The 12,908-nt window shown below is 39.5% G+C and overlaps 1 protein-coding gene across 4 annotated transcripts in view; it reads right to left on the bottom strand.

Annotated features, from left to right (window-relative positions):
* The window catches only part of DOCK5 (dedicator of cytokinesis 5), a 123,845-nt gene that overhangs the window by 87,556 nt on the left and 23,381 nt on the right, over positions 1 to 12,908 (bottom strand). For all 4 annotated transcript variants that reach the window (XR_015750346.1, XM_026671318.2, XM_087969937.1 and 1 more), the window contains exons 2-3: positions 8,206 to 8,289; positions 2,395 to 2,435 (exon numbers count right to left, since the gene is read on the bottom strand). Coding sequence is in view for 3 of the 4 variants with exons in the window: in XM_026671318.2 (XP_026527103.2) it covers positions 2,395 to 2,435; positions 8,206 to 8,289 (125 nt within the window). In the remaining variant the exon portion in view is untranslated. The remainder of the gene's footprint in view (positions 1 to 2,394; positions 2,436 to 8,205; positions 8,290 to 12,908) is intronic.

The following is a 12,908-nucleotide window of genomic DNA, read 5'->3' as shown; positions in this document are numbered from 1 at the left end:
GCCACCATCAGAAAAAGATCGGCTGCCATGTTTTAGAGGCTCTAGCGATACCTCAGCTAAGTATCATTTTTGTGAGTGAAACAAACAGTTTATGCACATCAACAGCTCAAAGACTGATAGGATTTCACCAATTCCTCCCTCAAAAAGAAAGTCTTTCCAGGAAGATAAATGAGCTGTGGATTAAAGATCTGAGGAAAACATTGCGAATAAGATCCCCAACCACTTGCAAAGCTTACTTTGCTGTGGTGAATAATTTCCACAGATCAAGACAGACTCCGTGACACTAATACATTTCACACAGAGCATCAATATGGAAATGGCTCCAACAGAGTTTAAAGCTTTGATTATCCCACTGTGATACAATGGAGGATATCCAAGAGTGCAAAGTAGCTACTGTAGTTAGATTCTGGCTTGCTTGCTTGCTTGCCAGGGAAATCTAAAATCACCTTTCCAGTCTGGATGGGATCTGGATGTAGTTCAAAGAAAAAGAATTTGGAAAACGGAAAACCAGTTCTCTCTCTATCACATCTCCCAAAGTGAATTGCATTCAACAGGAAATTAAAATGGTGCCTTTAAGTATTGTACTGAATCCAGGAAAAAAAAATCACAATTCAAGTAATTATGGATAGGATGGGATGGAAAGGGAAACTCTACGGATCTGTCAGAAAAAAACTTGTCAAAATTTAAGTGAAATGATCATTGACTCCAGAACTCCTATTAACTGAACAGAACTCCTACAATACAGTTGGCAATTGGTGGCTCAAAGTCCCCTTTTTTTCCATACCCTTGAAGGCCATCCCATCATTTAGTAGGATCAGTGCTGAAAATTGTTGCATCAGCATTAAAACAGCAAGCAGTCTTTCGGGGCAGGGGGCATTTTTGGAATTTTGACAACACCCGGCCCATCCTACAAAGGTGAAGAGTATGGCTCAAGAGAAAGACCAAGTTACACTGAAAAAGTTTGGGCTGGCTGAAGCCAATGAAATCTTCTAAGTGAGAAATGTAAAGGTGCAAATGGCAAGCAATAGAGAGAGAGAGACAGAAGACACAAAGATGCTGTGCAAAGAGTGTAAGACCTAGAGAAGTTTAGCAAACAGTTTTCCAAAAACTAGATTTAGCTACATTTCTTCATGCCTTTAATTATTTTGTCTGATTAAGTCTTATTCCCTTTCTGCATTCTGTATAGAATACCTCACTGGTAGAACTTTTCACTCTTTGCCTTAAGAAGATGGAAGAAAACAAAATAAATTTTGCATCATGCAAAATTGAATTTTTCATAATTGAGGCTACATAAATATGAACTCATTTGCTTGCTTTGCATCATATTTTTTAAAATCAGTTACAGGAACTTACCTAAACACATCCACATCTTCCATACTCCTTAATCACCAAAGTAGTTAATTAACTGAACTGTGACCTCAAATTTTGGCTGCATGTGACCCTTAGATTGAATGCTGCAAACATTCCTCATAATCCAATTATCCGCAAACTGGTTCTATTTCTAAACCAGGCTTTTGCTGTTTACACACCAGTTTTGAAGCATGCTCCTGGTAAAAGAGCTTGCTATTAGATCGTCACACTGTTAACAAGATTTAATTCTTAACTCAACTTGCAGGATAATTTTATCGTATCCTTATTTTTCATAATCTGTTGGCTCCCACCAATCTTCAAGACATCTGAGGAACTAGACAATGTTTCCATCGTATGTATTAACTATTGGTATGCCTTCTTGGTCCTTTTTTTGCTTCTTCCACCAAATAGTATCCTTGGGACCTCAGCTTTTTAAATCATAAAGGCCAGAAACAGAGTGATTTCTTTTCTTTCCCTTCTGCTTAATTAATATTGAATTGCAATAGTGATGAATATCTGTAGCTTGGGTGTAGGGTGAAGGTTTGTTCTCAGCGCTTGTGGGTTGGTTTCCAAACATTTCGTTCCATCACAAGACCCATCACAAGACACTCTGACGACTCAACAGCTGATCCATCACAAGCCCCCCACTTGACACATCCACACCTAAAGCCCTTATAACTGACATTGACATACCCTAAACTTCACTGGGAATATTATCTAGCCTGGTAACGAAATTTTCGGGTACCAACCCACAAGCTTGGAGAATGATTCTCACTCTCTTAATGTTGAATTATTGTATTCCTATGTGCTGAGAGGTTTTTGATACTGACTAAAAAGCTGTTGGATAGGCAGCAGGGTCACAAAAATGTAGAATGCATAACATCAAGGAATATTCTTTTTAAAATGCTATCACAATTTAGGATAAGCTTGAGAGAAAGGAGATGTGATAGAAGCCTGATGGAAGATGAAGTTGCATCAGGAATGCCAAATAAATTTTAAGAGTGAAAGTTCAGAGGAATTAATGTACAGACACAATATATATACCTTTTTGGATTTATTTCGAAGACTGTAGCCTCTGTACCAGTCTGTCAAGGAAGAAGAAAACATACACAAAAATGATTTCACAATCATAAATTATTTTCAGAATTTAGTAGAACAATTCAACAGACATGTGCTTTTTAAACGTGGAACCAATTTCAACATCATTCAGTTAAAATTTCTTGCAGGCAAGCTATTTAAATTACAGTTAAAATTCAACAAGATTTAAGCTGCAATTTACACATGTTTGAATTTGATTATTTAAAAGGTCATATATGGAATTTTGCTCTTTCTGCAACTGCTTATAAACTTTGGGCTACATCCCTAATGATTCAGATGTTGGCTGGGGATTATGGTGGCAATCTATTCAATCTATTCAATTTAATCTATCCAGAGGATACCAGTTTGGAGAACACTAATAACATGCTTGCAGTCTCAAAGATCCAATTCACTAGCCAAGATTACAAAAATACCTAAAATGAGAATCTCTTAATTAGGAGTCTACTGAAACAGAACTCCTTGTAGATCATTAATCTCCTGAGATTCACGGAATTAGAACAAACCCCAAACAATTTGTGATAAACTAGCACATGGGTTGTTTTTAACCACATTTAAAGTAGTTTAAACCAGGGGTCTGCAACCTTGGCAATTTCAACCCCCAGAATTCAGCTTTGCTGGCTGAGGAATTCTGGGAGCTGAAGTCCACAAGTCTTAAAGTTGCTGAGTTTGGAGACTCATGGTTTTAAACTACGTTTAAAGATAGAACACAGAAACAATTCTTAAGCAATTGTGAACATTTCTTCAAATAGAAAAATGCAATACAGGTAGTCCTCAACTTACAACCACAACTGAGGTCAACATATTTGGGGATAAGTGAGAATTTTGTTAAGTGAGTTTTGTCCCATTTTACGACCTTTCTTGCCACAGTTGTCAAATGAATCACTTTAGGTGCTAAGTTAGTAACCATTGACTTTGCTTGTCAGAAGGTTGTAAAAAGGGATCACATGACCTTGGGAAACTGCAAGCGACATAAATATGAACCAAATGACAAACATCTGAATGTAAATCACATGGCCATGGGATGCTGCAATGGTGTGAAAAATCATAAAAATAAGTCTCTTTTTTCAGTGCTGTTGAAACTTTGAACAGTCACTAAAAGAACTGTGGTAAGTCGAAGATTACCGGGAAAAACCAATACTGTAAACTAGCGTGGTGACCCAGGGCCTGGTACAAAGGCAACACAGTCAGATAATCAGTAGGAATCCCTTTATTATCTCCAACTTTGCTCCCAATGTCCAGGTTACCTTCTGGCTGGAGAAAAACTCTCCTAGAAACAGCCTTTGACTGCAGAAAATTAAAACATGAGCAACATAAACTGTAACTTAAAGTCCAAACAAGCCAAACTGAAGTAATTAATTTGGCAGGGCAGGAGCAAGAATTTCAGACTTAAAGGCACGGCAAAACTCACACGGTCGGGACGCTAGGAACACAGATAAGCCACGACAACACAGGATAAAGCCTGCTGCACGCAACCTGCCTTTCTTATCAACTGTCTTCCCAGCTGTGGCTAATGAAGGGAATCAGGGCCCTTTCCTCTTTGTAAGCCACAAAACCCACATTGCTCTCTTCTCCATTCCTCCCTGCGTGCCCTTGGATGAAGAGGGGGTGGGCCTGGTTCTTCCTCTGAACTCCCTCTTCCTTGTTCTATCTCTACCCTGCTCTGCCCAGCCGAACTTTGCCCTTCCCCAGCCTCGTCACAGCTAAAGGAGCCACACTCCCATTCCCTGTCAGCTGTCTGGCTTCCTCCTCGGATTCAGACTCTAGAGGCATGACAACTAGGAGCATCCAAAGTTGGAAGGAAAATTAATATAATAAAGGAACCCTTGAGATACCATAAAGTTATTCCGATGAGCCAGAGAGAAGCACATTTTTTGGAGGAAGGAGTACTATATATAAAATTTGTGCTGCACTCCCTAATATAATCTGCTGATGTCTTGAGTATGCTTTTATTTATATATTTTTTAGAAAAATGAAACCAGAGTATGAAATGGTCCTGTGCTACATTGCTGTTTCTGGGACTGGAAGGAAGGGGGAGGGAGAGAGATCTCAACACGGAATATCCAACTCAATTCAAAGCTATAAACAAGGCAAGCGGTGTCTCCCAGATGGATGCTGTCATTGCTGTGAACAGTCGTCATTGAGAAATAAACAAGCCAGATGCCAGCTCTGGCCCTTTTCAGCCTGGAACAAACTGTACCAGTTTCAGCTCATTTGATAAATTCTGCCATGGACCACAATAGCCATTCTCTCTCTCTCTCTCTCTCTCTCTCTCTCTCTCTCTCTCTCTCTCTCTCTCTCTCTCCCCCCTCCCTCCCTCCCTCTCTCTCACACACACACCAAGCATCTCATGGCCAGATATAGAAAAGCCTGCTAATCAGAAAGCCCAGGAATTCAACCAGGCAAGCTAGACATAAAGCAGATGTGATAACAAGAGATGCTATCAGGAGTTCTTATTTAGGTCTCCAGCTGGCCAAATGTGCCTGTTCCATGTGTGTTCCAAAGACTCCATTACATTCCTCCGATATGATTCTCATTTGCTCTCAGATATTCAGATATGTTTTGTTTAGTTGCCTCTTTGTTGGAGCTGTTAGCTTTTCTCTTAAGCCTTTCCTCTCCTCTCCTCTCCTCTCCTCTCCCCTCTCCCTTCTTATCTCCAAAATCTCCACTGAATTGTGGATATTATAAATCTGGCTGCATCAGGATTATTAGGAAAAGTATATCCTATATACATTTGCCAAAATAGGAATTGCAGACAGGCAGATATAATTGATAACCACACAGCAGGGCTTCCAAAGTTGTATCAATGACAAAAGGATCTATGAAATTTGGGAATGTTCAAACATAACAAAGAAATAATCAGCGGGGACCGGTTTTCCTGCATTAAAGCAGAAGTCAGCCATTAACTACCTGGTCTTCACTCTTTGCACTGCAACAACCACTAGCTAAATAAGGAAACAAATTCTTGAAGCAGTTTCTGAACTTTGTGGCCTTATTCATTTGAATGAATGACTCAGTCCATCCACCAGATTTCCAGTTGGATAAAAGTAGATGAAGAAAGTGGAAACTTTAAAGATAACTCCTCAGATTGTTCCATATCCCATGAATACTCAATTTTGAATTTAGCACACCTATCTAGATGCTCTGATTCTCCACTTGAAGGCTTTAGAGGAAGGTCTTCCAACTTTGCTTCTCTAACAGGTCCATCAAAAATTCAGGATTATATGTGAGTATATTTCTTTACTCAAAAAGAGTGGAATCCCATATGGTGAGAGATATAGGTAGATATATATTACCCTGATACTAGCTGCAGTCAAAGTTCAGGTTTTTTTGCATGAAAGAAAAACAAGGAGAGGTCTCGGGCAACTGCTGTTCCATTTGAAGATTATGAGTTGAAAGGAAGGAATGACTTCCTAACAATAGATTTAACATGCCAAAGAACCAGAGGATGGACTGATCTAGCATATGAAAAAGAGAGATAAAGTTTTAAAAAATGTTGTTGCTTGGTTAAGGAAGTGAAGATACCCCCCCCCCGCCCCTTCCTTAAAAGAATGACCCTCTCCCCTTTTTTCAACAAAACAGAACATTCTCCCTGACCTCCCAATATTGTACGTTGTTGGGAAAAAAAACCTCAAACTTCTTCCAGCAGTACTTTGAAAATTGTTGTTTATGGACAGATTTTCAAGGCAGGGATTAATATTAGGTTTATTTATTAACTTAGTATCCCAGCTTTATTATTTTTGCAAACAACTCAAAGTGGATCTCCACACATATTCCTCCTTCTATACTCCCCACAACAATTAACCCTGTAAGGTTGAGAGAGAGTGACTGGCTCAAAATCACCCAGTCAGCTTTTGTGGCTAAGACTGAACTCACAATCTTCCACTTTCTAGAATAGAATAGAATAGAATAGAATGGAATGGAATGGAATGGAATGGAATGGAATGGAATGGAATGGAATGGAATGGAATGGAATGGAATGGAATAGAATAGGAATATAGAATAGAATAGAACAGAATAGAATAGAATAGAATAGAATAGAATAGAATAGAACAGAACAGAACGGAATGGAATGGAATGGAATGGAATGGAATGGAATGGAATAAAATAGAATAGAATAGAATAGAATTCTTTATTGGCCAAGTGTGATTGGACACACAAGGAATTTGTCTTCTAGCTTGGTGCCTTAACCACTAAACCAAACTGGTTCTCAAAGCACATTGCCTTGCTTTGTGGGTAGGAGAAAATATTGTCACTGTTCTTCCCGATAGGAAATGCTGATTCTGATTTAACCATCCAGTTCAGGGGAATCAAACTCGCATCGTCACAGTGGCGTCATGTGACATATCCCCCTTCGCTAAACTGGGCATGGGCGTGGCCAGCGTGTGATGCATCTGGCCCATGGGCCACGAGTTTGACAGCCCTGATCGAGTTTAAATGGGATCAATAGTTTTGTTTATTTGTCTCTCTTTCCCATATGCAAGGTCAGCCAATACCCTGGTTCTCTGCTGCATTAAATCTACCCCTAGCAAAAAAATCCCCTACCCTCAAATGCATCCGCAAATACAGCATCAGTAACAAAAATCTTTTTTTGGCACCTGAGCTCCAACTGACTCCCTCTGATGTCGAGGACAAGCCAACCTGAACGTAAAATAAAGGCCTAGACTAGGGGGTTAATTAAGCGGCTGGTTTGACTTGCTGTGAATCCAGGCTATGCAGTTCCTAACTTAACACTGTCAGGATGGAGGACTCCATAAAAATGGAGACTCAGCACCCCTTTGCAATCCTCACGTGACTCAATTCTCTTTCCAGCCAAGGTGGATTAGTTCAAATTGTATTCTCTGGTCTGTTGGAGCATAACAATGAAATAGCAACTTTCAAGAAGTATATGAAACACGCTGGAAGTTAAGTAGGGGATGAATCACACATGCAGCCGCTCATCCATTCTAGCAGAGAAAGTTAGCTATACAGCAAGGGATCCATTAATAATGATCAATCAAAAGCCACACTATGCCATAAAAATCCAGGCAAGTCAGTAAAAATTCCACTAAGGGGGTCCAATTTAGCCTTCCCTATTGACCCAATGTATCATCTTCCAGGTATGCTGGATTATAATCTTATCATTCCCCAACAATCCTGGGCTGAGAGAGCCTCAGGTTAAACTAGATTACCACAGTGATCAGAATGCCAGAGCTGAATTCAGACTCAAGATTACATTTAATTACAAAAGCCAAACAGAGTCTTTATGTTTGGATGCAATTGCATCTGTGGCTATCGTGACCTGCTTGTGGGCTTCTCAAAGTTACCTGTGTGTATCCAGAGAACTTTGGAGTCATTCAGAACTGCTCCTTCTTGTAGTTGTTCTCACATGCATCTTTTACTCATGCCAAAATAATCATGGTGCAATTATACGGGAGCACCTGTACATTTCTACTCAGTAAAACTTTAAAACACCACAATCAAGCTACAGAAGACGCAGAAAGGAGCAGCTGGATCATATAGCAACTGACTGGCCATCAGTGGAAAATAATATCGATCTTCACAGCTTCTTTTATTTGAAATTCCTGCTTCAGATCTTAAGAGTGATCTCTCTGGAACTGATGCAACAATAATCTGTATCACTGGGTTTCATCACCTGAGATTTATTTGCTTTGTCTCTTTCTATTTTGTTGATCCATACCTTCAAATATAAAACTCACTGTCTCCCACTGGACCTAGGAGCCCTTCCTATTCTCTCTTGGCAATCCAGAGTCTGCTTACCTTCATACATCTCCAGGATGTGAACGGTATCTCCAACCTGTAAAGAGAGCTCCACATCTTGAACTGCTTTGTAATTGTAGATGGCTGAAAAACAAAAGCAACAGATGGAGAAAGAAAGACATAAACCAAAGGTGGCTAATTGCAATTAAAGCCAACATCTTCAACTACCACCCTTAAGTAACTCCCAGGTCATTGAATCCTTCTGGGTGACTCACCCAAGTCTACCACCAGTGAGGTGGGCAAGATAAACCTTCCCTTCAACTTCCTAGGTATTTAGTAGTCACATTTTGCATTCCCATTCATAATAAACGAAAGAGCACAAAAATGGAATGGACGTGCTTTCCATTGGTCTTACCACCCATCTCATTTTCTTATTGGACTAATAGTTGCCTAGCCAGAGACTAGCTATTAATCTAGTAGCGCAGTGGTCCAAATGCAGTATTGCAGGCAAACTCTGCCCACGGCCTGGAGTTTGATCCTAATGGGGCTCAAGGTTGACTCAGCCTTCCATCCTTCTAAGATCAGTAAAATGAGGACCCAGAGTGTTGGGGGCCATATGCTATTGTACTGCACTATGGGGAGGTATATAAGTCTAAGTATTATTGCTGTTACTAATCTGAGTTGTCATGACACAACATTATAAATAAACAAGTAATTAAAGGCAACTCTAGGCAGAAAAGGTAAGTCAAGAACAAGGCTTGGTTATGTGTATGGTGTGCAAAGTGCTCACTTTTCACCAAAGTTTAACATAAGGTCTGTGTTGGGACATCTTGCTAGACCTAGCATAGTATACTTTGCAAAGCAGATACAATTTCAAAAAGTATACTTATAACAGCTGCCTCCTCCCATTAAAAAAACACATCAGGGGATTTTGCCCTAAGCATTAATTCACACTAGTGGATTAACTCACACTAAAACCAGTTAACAATGGTTCAAGCACAATGCATAGGGCTTGTAATCAACTCTCAGTGTAAATTGGGGGTGTCCAATTTTGGCAACTTTAAGCCTTATGAACTTCAATTCTTAGAAAGCTCCAGTCAGCATTAAATTTGCAGGTTTTAAAGTTGCCAAGGTTGGACACTCCTGGTGTAGATACTTTCCAGGATTGCAGATAGCAACCAAAGGACCTACGATGTGCATCAGCTAAAGGGTTAAACTAAATATGTGAGATATTAGTTACCTCAATATGGGAGAATCAATGTGAGTGAGAAGTTAAGAACTCTTGGAGAAAAGACAAATAAAAAATTGGCACTCAGTGGACCTCTTGATAGGCAAAAGAGCCTGCAATTCCCCTCTTCTCACCAACTCTTCTATCTGCAAAGTTGCTCCATCCCATTTCTCATGTTCTCAATTCTATATGAATCAAGAAAGAATAATGCTAACTGAACTCACATGATGAATACAGTCAAAGACGCTCTTGTTAAGAATGATATCTAATCAACCCCAAGACAGACATTTAATATAACAAATTTATGCTGTAGATCAGAGGTCTTAGCCAATTTAAGACTTGGTAACTTTAAGACCTTGGGCACTTTAAGACTTTGGCAAGTTTAAGACTTGTGGACTTCAACTCCCAGAAGTCTTAAAGTTACCAAGATTGGAGACCCCTGCTGTAGATCAAGGGCCAGAGCTCTGCCAATCTTCTGAATGACAATTCCTGTTAGCATGGCCAATAACCTGAAAGGGTAAGAAATGTCTCCCCAAACCTGAGACATCGAATATAGAATATCAGAGTTGGAAAAGACCTTGGAGGTCTTCTAGTCCAACCCCCACTCAAGCAGGAGACCATTTCCCACAGGTGGCTGTCTAGTCCCTTATTAAAAGCCTCCAGTGATGGAGCTTAAAGCAACCTGCTCCACTGTTGATCATTCTCACTGTCAGAAATTAGTGTTGATTAGTTTCCATCTGTTGTTTCTTGACTTGCCTTCTGTGCTTTGGAAAATAGGTTCACCATTCAAGTATTGGAACACGGCTATCATGTATCCCCTGGTCCTTTTTTCACTAGACCAACCATACCCAATCCTGCAACCGTTCTTCATATGTTTTAGTCTCCAGGCCCTTAATCATCTTCGTTGCTCTTCTCTGCACTTTTTCCAAAGTCTCAGCATCTTTTTAATAGGGTGCTGACCAAAACTGGATGCAGTATTCCAGGTGCGGTCTTACTAAGACTTTGTAAAACATGTTATCTTGATTCTATCCTCTGTTAATGTTAACATGGCACTGGCTATCCGGCTTGAGAACATCTATGAAATACTTTTCCTTCTTTGTGTATGTGTGTGTGAAGACGTAAGTGTATAAGAACTTAACCAGGAAACACACTGAATTCATCCATAATTAGGTATATTACTTCCTGGGCTAATGCCAAGGTAAACAGAGTGGTCATAGTTTACCACACAGGAAATAATAAACTTGCAATGTTCCCTTTCAACTCTAGCGACTATAAATAATACTGCAATAAATGGCAACTTGAAGGTTTACTGGATATTTTGAGAACGGGCCGCTGGATGAATAGACATCTATTTTAAGTCTTCTTTTCCTTTGCTGCTCCTTTCTCCTGAAACTCCAGCTTTTAAACAAAGGGTTTTCTAGCTCTCTTCTTTAATCCTTAAAGTTGGGATTAATCTTGTCAGTGTGAAAAGAGCCATGCAGGTGGTATTTTTCTTATCAATCATCAGCTGAGCATATGCTGGGGCAGATTCACATGAGAATGCAAACACAGGGGTTCAATAATAACCATGCGAGGAGGGGAGAGAGTTTAAAAATGTCAGCTGTGCCAATAGATATAGCTCCCCCACACATTTCAAGGAAACTCCTTATCAAGGGAAATGTCTGTTGAAACATTAAACAATTGCATTTTGCAAAGAGACACAAAGTTATGTCCCTTGGAACAGCAGAATAACAAAGTCGGAAAGGAGCCGTGGTGGCACAGTGGTTAGAATGCAGTACTGCGGGAAGTTCAAATCTCACCAGGCTCAAAGTTGACTCAGCCTTCCATCCTTGGGAGGTGGGTAAAACGAGGACCCAGATTGTTGGGGGCAAGAGGCTAACTCTAAACCGCTTAGAGAGGGCTGTAAAGCACTGTGAAGCGGTATATAAATCTAAGTGCTATTGCTATTGCTATCTCGGAGGTCTTCTCCGACCTCCTGCTCATGCTGGAAACTTGTATCATTTCAGACAAACAGCTGTCCAATCTCTTCTTTAAAACCTCCAGAGTTGGAGGCAAGTCATTTCACTGATTAATTGTTCCACAGCCTTGTAGAAATCACTCCCCAAAGGTTTCTAAAACTTCTAAACTGTAGTTTCATTCTGTTTCACTCAATCCAAGTAACTATGGGGATTATGAACAGGTGAGAAGCCTGTTTGTTTGTTTGTCCTCCAGCTGGACATGGAGATTGAGGAAGGCTAGGTTAAATTAGTCTGAAAGGAAATGCTTAGGATCATATTGGACCTGGGATTCCCTGCTTCTTTGCTTCCCAGACAGACTAAAACTGGTAAAATAAGAAAAAGCTTTGTTTCTGATTAGTGGTTGATTAGAATCACTACAAATCTCATTTGCTTTATTGTTAGTTTTAGTAGTTTGCTATTCAAATTAGGTGTTTCTTTTTATCATTTAAAAAATAACTATTTACATTCCTAATGCTGAATAATAAAGCCTTTATGTACAACAACCTAATCCTACAACTGGTTAATGAAATGTCTTAAGAGTCATTTTCTTAAAAAAAAAAAAACGCAAATCTATAGGCTTCGTGTTTGTGAGTTTTATAGGCATGTGTGAGTTTGTGTTGGTTTGAAAAATGACTGTCTCTGGTTGGTGAAACTTTCAGTAAGAGGGTTTTTTGTTTGTTTGTTTCAGATATTCTCCCCTGTTCTCAATGCTTAATTTGGGAAAATGAATGCCAACAGATTTTTGATGCTTGCTTTCACTTTATTTGGAATTATGGGAACATAATTTGTTTCTGGAAAAATTCTATTATTCTGTCCTACCTTATATCCCAAATACAACAAATACGGACTTACTAGTTTAAACACAATACTATATTGCACTTCACTTTTCCCAGTCAATTCCTCAATTGTTTATTTGCACTGGCTGGTCGGGACAAGCAAGCAAAAGTGTTTAGCCAACTTATACTTGCATGATGGGGAATAGGTTGACCATCTCTTCTTCTGTCACAGAGAACAGGGGGTCAAGCTATTCTCCAAAGCATCTGAAGGCAGAACAAGAAGCAATGGATGGAAACTAATCAAGGAGAGAAGCAACCTAGAACTAAAGAGACATTTCCTGACAGTTAGAACAACTAATCAGTGGAATGACTTTCTTCACCACTGGAGGTTTTTAAGAAAATATTTGACAACGATTTGTCTGAAATGGTATAGGGTTTCTTGATTGAGCAGGTGGATATGTTCCAATATCACTTCAGGGATTGATATTTCTACAACTGGACATACAGACAAATTGGCATTTATACCAATTAAGCATACAATTTGTTGTTCAATATGGTGACAAGAATATTCTTGTTCCTCCTTCTTAACAAAAGCTGTCTTTTCTTTTTCTAAAGAGTCACAGCTTTAAAATAATCCTGTTGATGTACAAGAAAGGGTAGAGGTAGTGATTCACTGAGGCATATCCAAGCAGAAAAACTTGCCTGGGAACACACAAAGCTTTAATCAAAGTACGGTTCTACTAACTAAACTAACAAGAAAAG

The sequence above is a fragment of the Notechis scutatus genome, chromosome 7, assembly GCF_049901735.1.
Source record: "Notechis scutatus isolate UNSWTSFEM ecotype Mainland chromosome 7, rNotScu1.2, whole genome shotgun sequence".
Taxonomy (NCBI): domain Eukaryota; kingdom Metazoa; phylum Chordata; class Lepidosauria; order Squamata; family Elapidae; genus Notechis; species Notechis scutatus.
Note: the sequence above shows the minus strand (reverse complement) of the source record. Positions and strands in the feature narration are given on the sequence as shown.